Below are 18,425 nucleotides of genomic sequence, written 5' to 3'. Positions count from 1 at the left end.
ATTCTGTCGCATTGAGAAAACAGATCGAGCCCATTCATCCCGTCCCTCCCTCCCTTTCCCAGGCCTTCCCAACGGCAGTGCTTGCTTTTTGCTCTTCTCTCCCAACATGGCTGGACCCGTGAAGAAGAAGTGGTACAACATCCAGTGGTTTTCCGACACTGACACGCCGGAGGAGCGCAGATTCATCATCAAGCTTGATGCTCTCATCGTTCCCTATGCCGTCCTATCATACTGGGTCAAGTACATTGACCAGTCTAATCTGAGTATGTGTACCCAACTGACTGGCACCCCGAGCTTCGAAAGAAAGAGAGAGAGAGAGAGAGAGAGAGACTGCTTTGCTGATAATCTCCCAGACAATGCATACGTCGCCGGACTGAAAGAGGATCTGGGCTTCCACGGCAACGAGCTCGTCCAGCTCCAGACGCTGTACGTGGTCGGCGCCGTGGTCGGGCAGATCCCCTTCTTCTTTCTGCTGACCTACATCCCCATCTACTGGCTACTGCCCTTCCTCGACGTCGCGTGGGGAATCTTCACGCTCCTGCAGTTCCGGGTAAACGGCTTCGCCGAGCTGGCGGCCTACCGCTTCCTGGTCGGCTGGTTCGAGGCGCCTTACTTCCCCATCATCCACTACATGCTCGGCTCGTGGTACCGCGGAGACGAGATCGGCCGTCGCGGCGGAATCTTCTACCTCGGCCTGTCGTTGGGTACCCTGACGGCCGGCCTCATCCAGGCGGGCGCCTCGGCCCGCCTGGACGGCGTCAACGGCCTGGAGGGCTGGCGCTGGATGTACATCATCTGCTCCCTCATCACCATCCCCGTCGGCTTCCTCGGCTACATCATCCTGCCGGGAACGCCCGACCAGCCCAACCGCCGGGTGCTCAAGCAGAAGGACATCGACATCGGGGAGAGGCGGCTGAGACGCGTGGGCCACAGCTCCCACGGGAAGATGAAGTGGGTGCACCTGAAGAAGGTGCTCCTCAGCCCGCAGTTCTGGGGTATCATCGCCGTCGACATATTCTTCTGGCAGTCGGGCACGCACAGCTCGGCCGGCTCCTTCCTCCTGTGGATCAAGAGTCTGGATCGGTACTCCCAGGCCAAGATCAACGAGCTGGGGACGATCGCACCCGCCCTGGGTATCTTCTACACCCTGCTCGTGTGCTTTTCCTCGGATCTCCTGATCGGCCCCGCGTGGGCCATCACGCTCGCCCACTTCTGGAACGCCCTGGGTCTCATCATCCTGACGATCTGGGACGTCCCCGAGTCGGCGCTCTGGTTCGCCTACTCGACCATCTACGCCTCCGTCTCCATGTCGAGCGTCTTTCACGGCTGGGTGAACACCCAGCTGAGAGCGTCCCCGGCCGAGCGATCGTTCACCTTGGTCTTGATCAACGCAATCTCCCAGTCTACCACGGCGTGGACGCCACTTCTCACCTATCCTACGGTTGAGGGCCCTAGGTTCCGCAAGGGATACCCCTTCACTCTGTCGATGTCGCTGATCCTCATCATCTGCACGCATGCCCTTCGACTGTACCTGAAGCACCGCGAGTAAGTTTATGAAAGTCAGAACCGTCATCGCACAAGCACAGGCTAACCGTCACCCCCCCCCCTCTCTCTCACAGCCCCCAAAGCGAACATCCCGCCGAGATAGTGGTCCCTGAACCGAGCGTGTCGGAGGAAGAGGCGGGACGCTTGCCCGCCGATACGAAGAGGGGACCGGTCAACGAAGTAAGAGGGCAGGAGAGCGATTAGGATATAGATAAAACTGGAGGGGGACATGGCGGATTTTGAATAAATTATGGAAAGGATATGCACTTCTGGTAGAATTAGAAAAGGGATACATTGCATGACGATATGAAGCCCTGCCGTGTGTAGGCACGTCCGAAGGCGGACCGAGATTGTATAGTACCGGATGGCTTATAAGCGCACCGATCGGGTAGTTGCTAAGATCGGAATCCGTCACGAACAATGGCACAGAAATTGAGATCCCCATCAGTAATACTGAAAAAAAAAAATTCGCTGACGTTGAAATACATTCGCAGCGTCGACGGATACCCATTCAGAAACTGTCACCACCCCTGCAGTGCGTCATGATTGATGGTTGCCGTTACTGATATTGCGAGGACGCTGTTGAGGTTTGCTCATATTGCCCGGCTCCTACTTCTTCCCCCGACTGTCATCCGTACCATCACTCCTCAGCTGCCATCTCAAAAGGTCGCTTACTCCCCGAGTAGCAGTAGAGTAACAGTAACTGATACCACTCTATTCGTAGTGAAGGTGAGAATTCTTATACACGGCGGCGGCCGTCAAGAGGGCAGCTCCGTGAATTGTGACATCCGTCCCCGCGATAACGCAACACCCCACACGGATGAACGAATGGCCCAACCCATCCATACGAGGCAATATCGAACCAGAAGAGGGGGAGGGTCAAGGGCCGATTTCAAATGCAGACAAGGTAACATTACCACTAGCTATCTAGTGGTAGACTGGAACAGAAGTGGTTGATAAACGAACTTGAAGGCGTGATTTTTTTTTGATTTTTTTTTTAAAAAAAATATTTTTTTAATCTGGGCCCTTCCCCTTCCCCCACCGTGCCTCCGATATCGATCTCGAAGTTCGTGCCAGGGTATAAGTATCACGAACTGCTCGCCGACATGCAGCTTGTCATGAGCACGTAAACCTGAGCTTCATAGTCCCCTCCTTCCAGCTATATATACACCGACAGCTCGACAACACCATGGCTACCACCCAAGCAGACCAGCAGAACGGAACCAACGATGGGTCGAGGAAGAAGATCATCATCAACGCATTTGACATGTCTACGGTCGGACACTTGTCACCGGGACAGTGGAAGGTAAAAGCCATGAATACCTTGTTCATTCCTTCAACATGTTCTCTTCTTTACCTCCCCCCCCCCTCCCCTCCTTTTTATCTTCTATCCCATCTTTTCATCTTCTTACGAGGAACTTTTGCAAGGAACAGCACGTATACTGACACCGCGTAGAACCCCAAAGACAGGTCCGCGACCAAGCGTGACCTGCAGTACTGGATAGACCTGGCCAAGCTCCTCGACAAGGGTGGCATCACGTCCCTCTTCCTTGCCGACACCTACGGCGGGTACGACACGTACGAGGGGAAGCTCGACAACTGCATTCGCCGTGCTGCTCAGTGGCCCATGACGGATCCCACCATCCCCATCTCGGCAATGGCGGCCGTCACAAAGAACCTTTCCTTCGCCATCACGGCGTCTACGTCGTTCGAGCCCCCTTTCCTGCTAGCAAAGAGGTTCTCCTCCCTCGATCACTTTACGAGGGGACGTATCGGTACGTACACGGTAACTCCGGCGGCAGAGACGTAAGGTGGCCCGGTGCATATGATCTGACAACCCGCAGGTTGGAACATCGTGACGAGCTGGAAGAAGGCGGCCTTCAAGGCCATCGGTCTCGACAGCCCCATCGCACACGACGAGAGATATGAGCAGGCTGACGAGTATCTGCGTGTCCTGTACAAGTGAGCTTATGCCCATCACCCCGGATGCAGAGACAGCCTTTCTAACGCGCGACCAGGCTCTGGGAAGGCTCTTGGGCGGATGACGCCGTCGCTCCGGATCCCGAGAACGACAGCTACGCGGACCCGGACAAGATCCGAACTATTCATCACCACGGCAAGTTCCTCAACCTGGATACGCGACACATCGTCGACCCGTCTCCCCAGAGGACGCCGTTCCTTTTCCAAGCCGGCACCTCCTCCGCAGGTCAGACCTTCGCGGCGTCCCACGCCGAAGGAATATTCGTATCTTCCCACTCGCCCGTGCTCCTGAAGCCCAAGGTCGCAGCCATCCGGAGCCGAGCGGCAGAGCTGGGCCGCGACCCCCAGTCGCTCAAGTTCTTTGCCACATTCACTCCCATCGTCGGGCGCACTGACGAGGAGGCCCAGGAGAAGTACGAGGAGCTGAAGAAGTACGCCTCGACGATTGGCGGCTTGGTCCTCGTGAGCGGATGGACGGGCATCGATCTGTCCGTGATCCCCCTCGACCAGGAGATCACGTCGGCCGACTCGCTCGAGCCGCACAAGGTCCAGAGCATCCTCGACGCGTTCACGGTCACGAGCGAGAAGGTACCAAAGTGGACGCCGCGGGTTATCGCGGAGAAGGCCGCCATCGGAGGCCTGGGCCCTGTCGCCGTCGGAAGCCCGCAGACCGTTGCCGACGAGATGGAGCGATGGATCCGCGAGGGTGACCTGGACGGGTTCAACATTGGCTATGTCACTACACCGGGCTCGTTCGAGGACCTCGTCGAGCTGTTGGTGCCCGAACTGAGGAGGCGCGGAGTGTACCACGAAGCCCCTCCCAACGAGAAGGGACAAACGCTACGCGAGACGGTGTACGGCGCCGGCCAGGCGGGCTTGCGCTCCGACCACACGGGAGCGCAGTACAAGTACGACGTGTACAGGGAGGAGTAACTAGCTGGAAGAAGCCGCTGCTGCGCGGCAGGGAGGCAACAGTTGTCACCCGCGAGATGGCAATGTCCGTGCGTATATAGCGAACCTGGCAAGTTTCCCTTCGTGTCGTATTCGCATCTGGGTTTGACTGTCGCAGCTCCCCGAACCACGTGCAGGCCCGCTTGGCGCTGGGGGGAGATGATGCCCGATGTTGACGTGTTCTGCATCATCTTCAGCCGCTCGGCTTCAACAGCCGGACGGTTCGCTAGGCTGGCCAGAGGGGCCGTCTTGCCAAGGTTCGACCGCGCTGCCGGTGTGCCTTGATTGGGAGGGTCCAAGCCTGTCCGTTCCCTGGTGGTTCTGTCCGAGAGGGGAGGAAGACCGAAAATCCAGATGGGTCAGGGACGTGTGCATCAGGGTAGGTGGTAGTGCAGAGAGAAAGAGGAGGAGGCTAGAAGCCATCTAACTCCTACTCTACTGACTAATCAACCGCACGATGACGGACATATTCCCTTCATGTGATGCTGTTGTATTCGACCGACCCGGGCCTGCCAGTCTATCGCGTGGAGGCAGGTGCCCGGGGCGATTCCTGCTGTGCTATATCATGTGTCGCAGCCGGGGTTCCTATTTTCCAGATGCCTCGTGTGGTCAATAGCGTCTGCTTTGATCACTGATATATCTAGATCAATTCTAAAGTACGTTTTCACTAATCAGAGTGATGGAGAGTAGTAATAGTGAGTTAGGGCTCATAGCTTCTTCTTCGCTTATTGATCCCTACTACATATTGCACCCCATTCTCGTTTTATATATATATATAAGTAGGTAGTAGATGCGATGCTGCCACTATGAAAGGCGTGGAAAAATGGGGCTATTGTTGGCTGCGATAGCTTCATTGTTGGCAGCTGCGCGCAGCCGCGCGTGGGGCAGCCGCCCAGGCGTAAATTAATAACAAATTCATAACAGCAACAATCTGCAGTATACTCCGTAGCTCTTGTGGGATTTAACCAGAATTCTCTACTTCTAGCCAACGACCTAACCAACGGCCTAGGAAAAAGGAAGATAATGACCCTGACCGGTTACACGGGCAGCGTGTTCTTGGGGGCTCAGAATTGCTGCTGCCTAGGACTCCCAGTTTCGTGCCCCCCAGGACTGCGACACACGTAATCATCATTATTCTACGAATACCTTGCCGAGCAGTGGAGCTGTACCCACTAGCCACAGCTGCGAAGCCACAGCGCACACCGCTGCTGCGCTCTGAGTTTATCCGGTATTGATAGCACAAACGGCCGTCAATACGAGAGGATCGTTCTAGACATTTGATATGACGACGACCTATCAATATTTCATACGTCACATCATCTCTTTGTTCATCTGCCATCCCTGTACGAGCACCAATAAGCACGACTCAACCGTCGTTGGATGGCTGCCAAGACTTGGTATCTCTCTTCCAGGACGAAGTCGATCCGCGTGAGCTCAGCCTCAACCCCGCCACTACGCATCATTACAACACAAGGACTCGTACAGCACAAGATGCACCGGCACAAGATGCACCGGCACAAGATGCACCGGCACAAGCCACCTTCACGAGCCCATCACACTCATTCGGGTCCTCTCTTCTCGCCCTTGAAGGGGCACCGCATGTCGGGCGTGTTCGGTGGCCATAGCGAGATTGCCATGACAGTGTCGTTGCCCACGATATCACCGGCTGGAGACGTGAAGCCGTATCGGCTAGAATGCTTACAGATTGGTCGATTGATCGGCTACCCGCATCCTTGATCTACCACCGCTTGCCGTAGCGGTTACGACAAGCGGAGCATCCTAGAGGATGGGGAACCATACGCTGAACGGACGAGGCGTCTGGTGCCGTGGAAAGCTGTCCTCCCTCTCCCTCTCTCTCCTCCCATGCCTCTAGCCTCTAGATGTATGACTCCTCAAGGTCACACGCTGCCTTTGTCAAAGGAGACAGCCTCGCCCCACTCGCCTGCAGCAAACCGGGCCAAGAACCAGTTCTGCGGCGATAAGGTGGGGTTCTGATGTCGTCACACGTCATCACTCTCGAGGGCAAGCCTCTGTCATTGTTTTATCCCTCGTGCCACCACAAAACCGCTGGCAACTATTCTCCCCTTTCCTGTTTCTTCATCTTCTACTGCTCTCCATATACCATCAACCTCTTCAGTTCCACGCGTCTCTGTCTCCCTCTTTCAAAGTAAGACGAAAACAGGGAAAGCTACGTTACCGTCCTATCAACAACTTCCAATCATGAGCCGTGTCGGTCGCTTCGATCGTGATCGCCCCGATCGCTACGACTATGACGACGACATTGTTTCTATGAGGAGTGGTGGCGGCCGTGGCCGTGACCTTCCCGACAACTACAGCCACCGCTACGAAACTCGACCCAGGGCCTACGACGACGACATGGTTCGTGACCGGAGGTATTATGACGATGAGCCTCGCTTCCCGCGCCGGGAGCTCGCTCCAGAGTATGAACGTCGCGGCCCTCCTGTTCTCGAGAGGGAGCGCGAGTACTTCCGGGATCCTTTCCCTCCTCGCCCGACCATGGTCCGTCGCCAGTCGTCACTCGACACGTACGACCGCCGTCCGCTGCACAAGTTGTACGAAAAAGAGGAGTACCCCCCACCAGCCCGTCGCGAGGACATCCATCGGGAAGATTTCCGTGCCCCCGCATACGCCGACATCCCCCTTCCCAAGACCAGGCAGCGCAGGGAACTAGAGGCCCCCCCCCCTCGCAAGCACGAGGACCACTACTACGATGACATCAGGGTCGCCGAACCTGATCACTACGGAGATGACCGCTACCTCTCGTACCCGGATCGCATCCGGGAACGCAAGTACGTCAGGCGCGATGACCGCAGCTCGCCCTCCCGGTCTCATCGATCTCACTCGACGCATGCACGGTCCAAGAAGTCGAGGTCGACGACATCCGAGTCTACAACCACCGGCACTACACGTTCGTCCTCGGCATCGAGCAGCAGCAGCAGCAGCGGCGGAACCGCCATCCAGGGCACGTACCCGAAGCCGGGAAAGACGAGGATCCCTGCCCGTCTCGTCTCCAAACGTGCCATCATCGATATTGGCTACCCGTTCACGGAAGAGGTCCGTACATCCCCCCCCCGGGTACGATTCTGACCACTTTCGAGTACTGACAAATACTAGGGTACCACCATCATTATTCAGAAGGCACTGGGTCAGGAGAATATCGATGCATTGCTCAAACTGAGCGAGGATTACAAGAAGAGTAAGTGGCGAGAGCAGCGATGAGGGGATCAGAGGAGGGCAAGCTGACTTTGGCAGGCGAACAAGAAGTTGCCGCAGCACGCTCGTCCGCCGGCGACTTGGACGAGCGCAGGGAGGAAATCTTTGTGCCCCCACCCCCCGCGCCTGCCCTCCCCCCGCCTGCTCCGGCGCCTGCTCTAGCGCCCGCTCCGGCGCCCGCTCCGGCGCCTACTCAAGTCATTCAGTATCCACCGCCCGCTCCTCCTCCCGCACCGGTAGTCATCGAAGCTGGCCCGAGGAGGAACGTGTCTCCATCGCGTACTTCCACTACCGGCACAAGCTGGGACGCGTATAGCTACGGTCACCACCACCACCACCACCACCCAGAGGCGTCAGCACCCGTCCCGATTGGCCCGCTAGCACTCGCCGAGAGGTCGAGGTCGCGGTCTCGGTCCCGCGAGATACGGCATGAAATACACTCACTGGAGCGTGAGCTGGCCCACCGAACCAGGTACGAGCCCGTCAGGAGCGAGCGCGAGCTGGTCAAGGCCGAGAGGCTGCCAAACGGCGAGCTGGTCCTGTACGAGCAGGAGGTTTCCAGAGAGCATGTTCCCAAGCCGGCTCGCATCGAAAAGGACAAGAAGGGTCGGTTAAGCCTCAGTCTTCCCCGCCGTTAGTGAAATAACGGTGTACGCGGGAGCCACAATCATATACGTATGCTTGTCTCTGTTGACGAATGCGGCTGACCTGGTGAGCAGGACCGCCCCCGAGACTTGTTCGTGCTATGCTGAGCACCTTGACCTGATGATTCCTCTCTTCCCCTATCCTCTCTTCCCTGTCTTTCTAAAGTGTTAATCTCTTACTGTTTCTCCTACTGTTTTGGGGGAAAAAAATAATGAAGCGTGCAAACACGAAATAAGGTGGAAATCTGTGGCGTTCAGAAGACAGATGCCGGTGTCGGTACTACTGTCTTGACCTTTTTGTCGATTGTCACGATCGTCTACGGCCAAATCATGTCTCAATATGTGTTCTTGATATTTTCTTTTCTTTTTTTTTTTCTTATCCGATGTCTGATAAACGGGGTGATGGATATTACGATTTTTAATGAGGGCAGAAACAAAAAAAAAAAAAGAATTGACGACCTATTGTTTTAGTAAGAAAAGTAATAATATTGGATGCCATGTGCGATGACTTTTAGAAAAATTCCAGTTCGTTAACTTCCCTTCCCATATTATATCCTAAGAAAAGGGAGCCTTGTATCGTCATACTCATCTACCCGTGATCATCTACCCGTACGTATCTATACTGGACAATAGGCGTCGCAAACCCGTGATGGCATATTCCAGACGCATGTCCAGCATCTGCGTCTGGATCCCGCGTGGGTTCTCGTCAGAAGTACATGAGAGTCATCTATCGTTAGGCCCTCGAATCCATGGAAACAAGGGATCTGTCATCCGATAGTTTTGATGAGAGCCTGATTAGTCGATACCACGGTGCATGCACATCACTCGGCAGCTTTCGTGGCATCACCTTGTCGACTCCGTAGCTCACGGTGCCAAGTCTCAAGTCTCTGGGACTCGTAACTGTGGCGGTAGCCCTCTTTCGGCCTTCCCCTACTGTCTCGATCCCCGACCGTGTCCTCCACAGTGGGGATCTTCCGGCCGCGCTTATAGCAAAGGCCAGATCTGACTGGGGGGACTCATTGTGAACGCTGGTATCGAGGTCTGGTGGTGGGGTGGGGGTTGGGGTTGGGGTTGTAGAGTCCGCGCATATAGTTCGGTCGAGGGATGGCGTACATGGCTTCATCACTCCCAAGATGATCTGGTGAAGATGCGATTCCGTGATTACTCACTCAAGAACCTGGCTGCGGCGACGCCGCGGGTGACGTTGTCTGTGCTGCGTAGACTGCACCGGATTGGTTACATGTATTGATATGTGCGCATGCAGACCGCAGCAGATGGAGCTGATGGCTCAGAGCCGTCACCGTTTTACTCGCCAGTCTAAGCATTGACCGTTACACCCGACACCATGCAATGGTCCCCCAGAGATTGTGGAATATGAACATCGCTTACCAAAAAAAAAAAAAAAAAAAAAGGGGGGGGGGGGGGGGGGGGTTATGGGGGATACGTACATGTGTTTAGCTCCGGAGGCATATGCGTAACCCGTGTTTTTTTTCTCCTGGGGAAAGCCGAGGGAGATCCTCTTGTGGGCTCCTGGGGTAGGCGAGACAAGTTATGATAATGATACCTAGTCGGGTGCTTGGGTCTTAGGGTTGAAGCATCATACCACGCAGTCGGGGTCTCGGGGTCTTCCAAGGCTGTCTAGATAATGTGAGCCGTACAAGTATTTTTTTGTTATCTTTGAAAGAAGTCCACCCTCTCAGCACTTTTCCTTTTCTTTGCTTTTCTTCTTCTTCTTCTTCTTCTTCTTTGCAATCTCCTTGGTATCTTGTTTTTGTGCTATGTGCTTGGCAGACTATTTCCCCGGGCACAACTTACACGGCCGACCGGTACACCCGTCTGGTTGACAGGCCGACGGGCCGCGGGCAGTCCCGACAAGCATTCAATGTCCAAGGATCATCAGTCCATTTACGGCAATTAGTGGTGGGTAGCATATTGAAGATGTCATCGGAACCTTGGAAGTGCCGGAGCGAAAGCTACGTGATGATATATTACTACCGACCGACAGGACTCGTCCCAGAGTATCTCAGCTTGGCGCTGTTGCTGTTGACCGGTAACACTAACGTCATACATCAATGTGCCGCGTAGTTGATCGCTCCATATGGGCTTTCATATTCGGACCCGTGTCTATCAACCTTATTTGCTTTTCCTTTCTCCTCCTCCCCGAGTTGCGGTGTAGTCTGCCATCGATACCGCTCACTTGCCGTCGGGTCATGCTACGACAAAGGGCCGATTGATGATGCAAGTTGATCTCCCCTCCCCCACGATTAAAGCCATGCACGTCATTCTGTGAGATGCCTCCAAGCAGGTGCCGTGGCCACGAAAGACCATTGGCATGGACTGCAATACGAGTGGTATGCACATTCTAAACGCGTATCGATGGTGATCTAAAAGATCCGTGGGAACTTGTGACTATGGCAAGTGTTTATCACCAGATGGAAGCAGTAATAGGTGAACTCCCATTGGAAGTGTTATCCCAAGACCGGTGATCGGGTAGAGTTAGCGTCGACTGGTCCACAATACGTCATAAGCCGTAGCCGTGGAGCAGATCGCAGACGAACAGCGCAATGATCTACGTTAGAAACGAACCCAGAGACATCCAGGCTGAGAACTAGTCTTAGATGCTCGTACGCCGTTACACCACATGGAAGGATGTAGCAGAGACGCATCCTTACTTCTTTTGTTTCTTTCCCTTTCTCTCCTCCTCTCTCTCTCTCTCTCTCTCTCTCTCTCTCCACGAATAGTTTACCAGCCAACGGAGGGGGAGGGCCACTGTCACGGGATCACATACAGATATATATACTCTGCATCGTGAAGTAGCTGGGTAACATATATCAAATACAATGCGTCTTCTCAGCCTATCCACCTGGCTATACATCGCCACGACCTTGGCCGAAACAGCCCTGTCATTAAAAAATGAGGAGTGGATCGTGGGCCAGGAGGTCAAGACGACATCCGGGGCCATAGTCGGCCACGGATCCGGCTGGAAGCCTCTGGTAAGCGAGTATCTAGGTGTCCGCTACGCCGAGCCCCCGGTCGGCGATTTGCGGTTTGCGGCTCCACAGCCATACCGCTCCAACGACACTCACAAGGCCGCCACGGTGACGGACAGCTGCCCTTCGACCTCCTGGACCAGCGCCAACGCGACAGTCAACTACGAGAGCGTGCTCGGCGCTGTAGCCACCCAGCTGGTCGGGGCGGGCGAGACCTTCTCGGAGGACTGCCTCGGCCTGAGCATCTGGACAATGCCGCAGTTCGGAGACAGGTCGAAGGCGGTGCTCATCTGGGTCCCCGGCGGGAGCTTCAACAGCGGCAGCCAGGCACTATCCGCGTACAACGGCGCCGGTCTGGCCAATGACCACGATGTCGTCGTCGTCACCATCAACTACCGTCTCTCCATCTTCGGATTCCCGGGTTCGGATGACCTCGATTCCAACCTGGCTCTGCGTGATCTGCGCCTCTCCATTGAATGGGTCCGTGATAAGTAGGTTCTCCATCCTCTTCTTTTTTTTCTTCTTCTTTCAACCGAAATCGAAACCGAGAAATCCCGGGAATCAATTCTCTCCGTTGACATCGAGAATCACTGATATAGCATCGAACAGTTTGGCGGGGACCCATCGCGCATCACCCTCGTCGGCCAGTCGGCGGGTGGGCAGCTCGTCGATACCTACTCATACGGGTGGCGTCGTGACCCCATCATCAACGGCCTCATCATGATGTCCGGCTACGTCTTACCGTGGAAGGCGAAGGTTACCCAGCAAGATGCCGCAGCTCAGTGGAGAAGAGCCGTCAGAGCTCTAGACTGCGAAGAAGGCAACGGGGGCAGCGACAATGCAACAGAGTGCATGCGACGCAAGCCGTGGCAGGAGCTGGCCGTGCTAGATGACCGGAATGGCTTCATATTCGGACCCACCCCGGACGAAGAGCTTGTATTCAGCTACCCGCTGCCGCTTCTCGAGGACGGCAAATTCGTACCGGTGGTACGTTCATACTTCTTTGCCAATTCCATCCGTACTCTCATGTTTATAATGCCATGAAAGAAACGCCATCAGCTGACCCTCTTCTTCCTCCACACGCAGCCTATCCTTCTCGGGCAGACAGATGACGAGGCCACCCTGTTTGACTCTCTCGGAAAGAGACAGTCGTTCACGGCGGACATTCCATGTGCGGCACGCATCATCGCAGCTGCGCGTGCGAGGCACGACATCCCGGCTTGGCACTACATCTACGCCGGAAACTGGCCCAACATGGACATCGGTATCGGCAACGCCTGGCATGCAAGCGATGTCCCCATGCTCTTCGGGACCGGGGAATTCCTCACCCGCAGGGCTAGCACGGCCGATGAGCGACGGCTGTCCTCGTATATCGGAAATGCATGGACGTCCTTCTCCAAGGACCCTCATGGCGGGCTGGATAGAATTTCCTGGCCGGTATTTGACGTCTCAGACAAAGGTGAGTGCCATCTGCGCAGGATTCGGCCGACAGTCTTCGATATGGGCCGGGAGATAACGAGGAAGATTTGCGTCTCAGAACCGACAAACATCGTCCTTGGAGGAAACCGATCTGCCAACATCACCTTGGAACGCAACGACCATTGGGTTGTGAACTGCACTGGTGAACGGGGGACTCTTTAGTTCTGTCATGAAGTAAGACGTTGTCGGGGTTTCTAATGTGGCGATACCTCACTGCTGGCTCAGCAGATGGAAAGCAGCGCACACTTCCAGCTATAGTTTGTTCACCACTGGGGTGTTCCCGCACATCTAATCAAGAATGGTGCTCTCCCTTTCCTTATTTCCACTATTGATGTCCTATATAGCCCTGAACAGGGCGACGATTGACTCACCTAAAAGTAGACGATGTGCAATCAAGGGTTCGGATGTAAAGCGGGACTGGAGAAGGACGGAGAGCCGGCCCTACACTGTGGTGTCCATGTGGGCCATGGGTATTACGATGCTCAAGTTCCTTTCCAGCAAGTTCCTTTCCAGCGAGCTCCTGTCCTGATAGAGACGGGTGCATATGATCTATCCGATGGTTTCGCGCGTCAAAATAGATGGGCAATCGGTGTAGTTATGGATCCTGCCCTGAGGTGGCCGACTGAAGAAGTATTTACTCCCCGCGCTTAACGCAGACACATCGACATATCGGATCGTGGCCTGCATTTGAGGCTTCGGGTAGAAATTGATCTTATTCCGCATTATGCACCCGTATGGCCATTCCGATTACCATGTTACGAAGTTCAATACTTGAGTGCTGTGGTTGATCAAGGTTGCTGGGTGGGAAAAAAAAGCGGAATAAAGACATCTGCATCCCCCACGGGCAAACATTCACTTCTCTTCATGATGAAAAACCCTCGCCCAACAATCCTACCGATGTCCTCCATATCTATGCAGAGCCCTGTGCACCTCTCCCCTGCCCTCCCTCGTACATCCGAAAGGAGAAGCAGAAGAAAACAAGCTGTCTGGAGACTATCATACGAACTGCAGCTGATCCCAGCCCACGTGATGTTTCAAGTCATCTTCGCAATGATCAACAAGATCATCTGCAGCGCAACCTCCTAGACGGAGCAAATCTGTACTCAGCTAGTCTGGATATCCGAACTCATCATAGATTCTGGAGATGTGCTCTCGAGGGATGCGGACGCCCTGCAATCGATCCTCAACCGATAAGCGCCCAGTACGGTCGTAGAGTTGAAAAAGCTTCATGCCGAAGATGGATGCTGCCTCTTCAAGGCTGCGGGTCATCTCCGGGCTACCGGAGATCCTTTCACTGTCCCAGAAGACGAAAGCTCTCTCACGTAGGGCCTGGTATCGATAGGTACTCGCCTCCCAATAGACATCCTGCCCATCACGATTGAAGAGGCCATAGCCGGCGCCTGCGGGCGGCCGATGAGGGTCATGGCAATCCTCAGGCGTAAGCACATGCATGATGGTGTCTGGGGCGTCGTCTTGTGCATCTATAGCCTCTGGGAGGAAGCTCTGATACCACGCCGGATCGAGGCTTCTCACCATGTCTCTGCGTGTGCTGGCATCTGCAGTGATGAGCTGATGCATGAACGAGGACCCCAGTGACGCTATGAAACCGATAAGGGAGTACGACTTATCGCGCATCGCACTGGAGAAGTTGAGCAGAACGCTGACCTCCGTACCGTCAAAGAGCTCCCTGGGCTCGCCACCGTGATATCGCGATGGCAGGTCTTTGGCTACTGCGACAGTGTCGGCGGAGCGACAGACACCTGGGGCAGACATGGCAGCTTCTACGAGCTGCTCCTCAACTTGGTCAAACGCTGCGCCTGCCATCAGCTGAAAGTAGAAGTGAGCGCAACTCATCTCCTCGACCTCCCATGGTTCCATGCGGGATACGAAATGGCTAAATTGCGATTCGGCCGTGAAGAACCGATGGCGGTGTTGCTCATGCGGGTCATCGGGGGGAGGGTAGGCCAGGGAATAGACCTCAAGTCTGAGAAACGCTCTCTGGAACCTGGCGTTTTCTGACCTTGACAGGTCCAGAGCCTGCTTTTCTGGCATAGATGGCAGAGTATATGCGATCTGGTCCACGGTAGACAGATGGTCTCCCATGGCTTGCATAGCTCGAGAGGCATAGTCTCGGATGAAGGAGGATGTGCGGTTGTAGAGGCGGCACAGGGCCTTCAGGTTCTCCATATCGGTGGGAAACGTGTACCGACCACCCTCGAAATACCTCTCTACAAATCTCGCCAGGGCCTCGGGATCTTTGGACTGGCTCCCGTTCGGGGCGTTTAGAGCAGCCAACGCAGATTGTATGGCGGTAGGGTGGATCGCATTCTCGAGGATCGATGCGAGGAAGACAGACGGCGCGGCGGAGTAAAATGCGTGGCACCGGGAAGACGCTATTATGAGCGAGACGAGGTCGTGAGGGGAGTCTAGCCCCCGTATGATCACAGGCAGGAGCTCTGGCGGGAGATGGCCAAAAGACATTGGGAATGTCAGAGGATGGAACGATGGCGATGATGCCAAGCATGCAGATGCACGGTAAGTGGAGGGGGGAGGGAGGCCACGGTAGAGGCTGCGGTCGATTTACAGCCTTGTGGGTCTGGGCTTGGAAGAGGGTATCATGCCCGTGTTCATCCTAGGAGCCCGGGAACTATCGCGTGTATGCGGCAAGCATCTATGTCGTTTGAAACAGACGCCTAGAATTTATAAGTTAGATACGTTTCGATGATGAGGAGCGACCAAGAGCGAAAAAAGGTACGGGTGGCAACGTTAGTGAATTCGAAATCGCGGTGAAACCCCGGATTTCTTTATAAAAAACAATTAATTTTCTAGATTATTATAAGTCAGCACTTCTACTTTTAGAAACCCTCGACCCCAACCCCAACCCCAACCCCAACCTCCCTCCCTTTTCTAGAGAGAGTAATATATTAAATCTCTAGTTATTATTATGCAAGGAAAAACATATATATATATGATAATAACACAGTAAATCCAGAATTCTCCCTTTGTCCATGTACAAACACTAACTACTACGTACACATACACATTATATTACATACCCAACAACCTTGGTGCATACAAATACGACAAAAACGATCCATGAAGGCATCAACAAAACTGTTGAATGTGTCCAAAGTTGTGTTATCCGAAGATACTATAAAATGAGTCGTGGGTCCGACCCATGTTACTTGATGGACTGTAAACCCGTTGATTTCAAGCTATTTCAGGTTGGGCAGATATCCCATGAAAATGCATGCAATACTTATCTTACTATTACTCCTTACGCTGATTCCGACTCGTTGACCGAGACGAATCCGAGTTGACAATGCTTCATTTATCAAACCATCAGTAGCACTGCATACATGCAAGCCGGCCAGTCATGATCCACATCGTCGCCAATCCCCGAGCTCGTGGACAGTGCACATCGTCGCTGTGGTTCGAGGTCATCAAGCTTTCAACAACTGTACAGGAATAATATCATTATCTTCGGTACCGTAACGATCCTTGCCAGGTCCAGCTTAGATATTCGCTATCTGCACCTGGTATCGTTCTCAGCCCTTCTTTACTATCCCGATACCCATTTCCCGTCCCATGGTCCCTATCTCCAGTCCCTGCCTTCTCACCATGACGGGATTCATACGGCGTAGGCGTTCCGAGGACTTTTAGTTCCACTGTACTCCACGTCCCAAGCGGTTTCCACCCTTATGGAGGCTGGCGATCGAATCTGACTGCTGTCCGAGTTGTTTGATAACACGACCGTGACCCTGGCCTCCTGTGCATCCTTGACCATGTGATAATGGGAGTTTGGTCCCTCGATCCCGGCCACAGAGGACAAGGGAGCGGTGTCGTCGTCCCTGGACCGGAGAACAGACATGCCCCAAGACTGCTGCACACTCTTCTTCCTGGATTCCTCTTTGCTGCCTGTGTAGTCTGAGCCAGCGGAGGCTCGGGCAGCGAAACGCTTCGGGAGAAGGGCCACATACAGGGGCCTCAGAGTAGGCAGACACGCTATAGAACCGTCAGCATGTCCGATGAAAAGCCTGCGGAGGCCGGGTGTGTTCTGGCCATACCTGAGATGATGGCGAAATCTGCCTCCATCTTGGCCCACGTTGCCTGACCCACAACGTTCCAAGTCATGTCGGCCGAGGTGCTCTGATTGACGACAGCGATAAGACGCATGATGGAAGCCACACAGACGCTTTGGTCTCGGTCAGCTTCGGATGGATGGAGAGAGTAGAGTCGAGGGTTGAGGATCTGATGAGTGACGAGGAGAGCAGACAGTGACGGAGCACTTACAATCCACCCAGAAGAAACATGGACAAGACTGAGACCTTGCGGCTAAGTGAGATGTGCAGACTGAAGACGTAAGGAACTGGCAGCAGAAGGAGGAAGACGTCGATGAGGATGTTCGGTATGGATATGGCCATGAGAAACATGTTGGAGTCGACGTCGCAAGATGAGTCAATGGTCTTGTCCCAGATACCTTGCGTGGGAATGCATTGAAGGACGGTGAGCAGGAACTTGCCTCCCGTTAGCAGATACAATGTCCAGGAGTCGTAGATCTATAAGCGTACCACTGCAGTTCCCCACATGGCCACCAGCGCCGACACGATGATGATGGGGATTTTGATGCTCGCCTTTTCGAAGATGCGCCAGTATAGAGCGGCTATTGAGAACTTGACGAAGATGATAACCCCGGTGTAAGTCAACTCGGCCACGAAGAGGCCGATGAAGAGGTATTCGACTGCATTGGGACCGAAAGTTTGGATGTGGCGACCAAGACCGCGAGGAATCCCTGGACCTTCATGTTACTACTACCTGCTCCCTAGAGGATAGTCGAACTCGGGTATGGAAGGACGCTTACACCATACAAGATCAGCCGTGAGGCCGACAGCGCACACCTAGAAATCATGTGTCAACATGCGATATCCAAAGAGGAGCTTCACGAGAGATGAGATCATGTCGTTCAGGACAAAGATGTGTCCTGAACATAACATACCAACGCAATGACGATGAGCCAGTCATCGATCCAGAGGCCTGCCCTCTTTTTCTGGCGACACCAAAAGCGAAGGACGACAGAGAGGACGGCGAATGCAAAGGGAACCGTCGATGAGGCATAGAGACCAGGCTGGCGGTTCTCTGAGAGGTCCACGGCCCTCTCTACGTGCGAGGCCATCGCTTCATGCATAGTGTTCCGGCGTGCTGCAGAGGTCAAATCGCCAACGTTCAATGTTGAACAAGAATGTCTTTGCTCTTTGGAATTCAACAAAATCGGAGATGGAACAATATGAGATGCATGCTACGATGAATGCAGGAAAAGGCGAGACGGGAAGGATTCTCAAGGCTTAATACCCTGAAGATTCTCTTGGTTCGTCTCAAATCCACTATCAATTGCTACCTACCTACGTAGACGCATATCCAAGGCTCGTGAGGAGTAGGGATCAGCATCACGGATACATTGAGGAGAGTCCCTATCTGCCGTGCAGATGATTGCACATCCTGACATGCCGTGACAGACCCCGCTCGCCTCCCACCGGGATACAGCAGCATACGACGCGAATGGAACCGCACAATACGGATCTGTATGTGCTGATTCGAGGATGCA

General features: G+C 54.3%; 6 protein-coding genes across 6 annotated transcripts; 4 read left to right on the top strand and 2 right to left on the bottom strand.

Moving 5' to 3' along the window:
• Positions 1–106: 106 nt before the first annotated feature.
• GMORB2_7073 (Major Facilitator Superfamily) lies at positions 107–1,549 on the top strand (the record flags this gene model as incomplete). Its single annotated transcript, XM_035469038.1, has 2 exons — positions 107–263; positions 354–1,549. The coding sequence occupies 2 exons, from the start codon at positions 107–109 to the stop codon at positions 1,547–1,549; spliced, it is 1,353 nt and encodes a 450-aa protein (XP_035321418.1).
• A 1,185-nt stretch (positions 1,550–2,734) lies between these two features.
• GMORB2_7072 (Flavin-dependent oxidoreductase, luciferase family) lies at positions 2,735–4,458 on the top strand (the record flags this gene model as incomplete). Its single annotated transcript, XM_035469037.1, has 4 exons — positions 2,735–2,851; positions 3,002–3,320; positions 3,390–3,507; positions 3,564–4,458. The coding sequence occupies 4 exons, from the start codon at positions 2,735–2,737 to the stop codon at positions 4,456–4,458; spliced, it is 1,449 nt and encodes a 482-aa protein (XP_035321417.1).
• Positions 4,459–6,696: 2,238 nt separating this feature from the next.
• GMORB2_7071 (uncharacterized protein) lies at positions 6,697–8,348 on the top strand (the record flags this gene model as incomplete). The annotated part of the gene is made up of 3 exons (XM_035469036.1): positions 6,697–7,551; positions 7,612–7,693; positions 7,750–8,348. 3 exons carry the CDS (start codon positions 6,697–6,699, stop codon positions 8,346–8,348), a joined length of 1,536 nt encoding a protein of 511 aa, XP_035321416.1.
• A 2,846-nt stretch (positions 8,349–11,194) lies between these two features.
• Positions 11,195–12,985, top strand: GMORB2_7070 (Carboxylesterase type B; the record flags this gene model as incomplete). Its single annotated transcript, XM_035469035.1, has 3 exons — positions 11,195–11,835; positions 11,944–12,331; positions 12,431–12,985. 3 exons carry the CDS (start codon positions 11,195–11,197, stop codon positions 12,983–12,985), a joined length of 1,584 nt encoding a protein of 527 aa, XP_035321415.1.
• Positions 12,986–13,930: 945 nt separating this feature from the next.
• GMORB2_7069 (uncharacterized protein) lies at positions 13,931–15,304 on the bottom strand (the record flags this gene model as incomplete). Its single annotated transcript, XM_035469034.1, has 1 exon — positions 13,931–15,304. One exon carries the CDS (start codon positions 15,302–15,304, stop codon positions 13,931–13,933), a length of 1,374 nt encoding a protein of 457 aa, XP_035321414.1.
• Positions 15,305–16,454: 1,150 nt separating this feature from the next.
• Positions 16,455–18,008, bottom strand: GMORB2_7068 (uncharacterized protein; the record flags this gene model as incomplete). The annotated part of the gene is made up of 6 exons (XM_035469033.1): positions 16,455–16,828; positions 16,891–17,018; positions 17,117–17,340; positions 17,395–17,564; positions 17,685–17,721; positions 17,820–18,008. The coding sequence occupies 6 exons, from the start codon at positions 18,006–18,008 to the stop codon at positions 16,455–16,457; spliced, it is 1,122 nt and encodes a 373-aa protein (XP_035321413.1).
• Between the last annotated feature and the right edge of the window lie 417 nt (positions 18,009–18,425).

This window comes from Geosmithia morbida (assembly GCF_012550715.1).
Source record: "Geosmithia morbida isolate 1262 chromosome Unknown scaffold_7, whole genome shotgun sequence".
NCBI lineage: Eukaryota > Fungi > Ascomycota > Sordariomycetes > Hypocreales > Bionectriaceae > Geosmithia > Geosmithia morbida.
The sequence above is the reverse complement of the archived record's forward strand: the minus strand, read 5'-3'. Positions and strand labels throughout refer to the sequence as shown.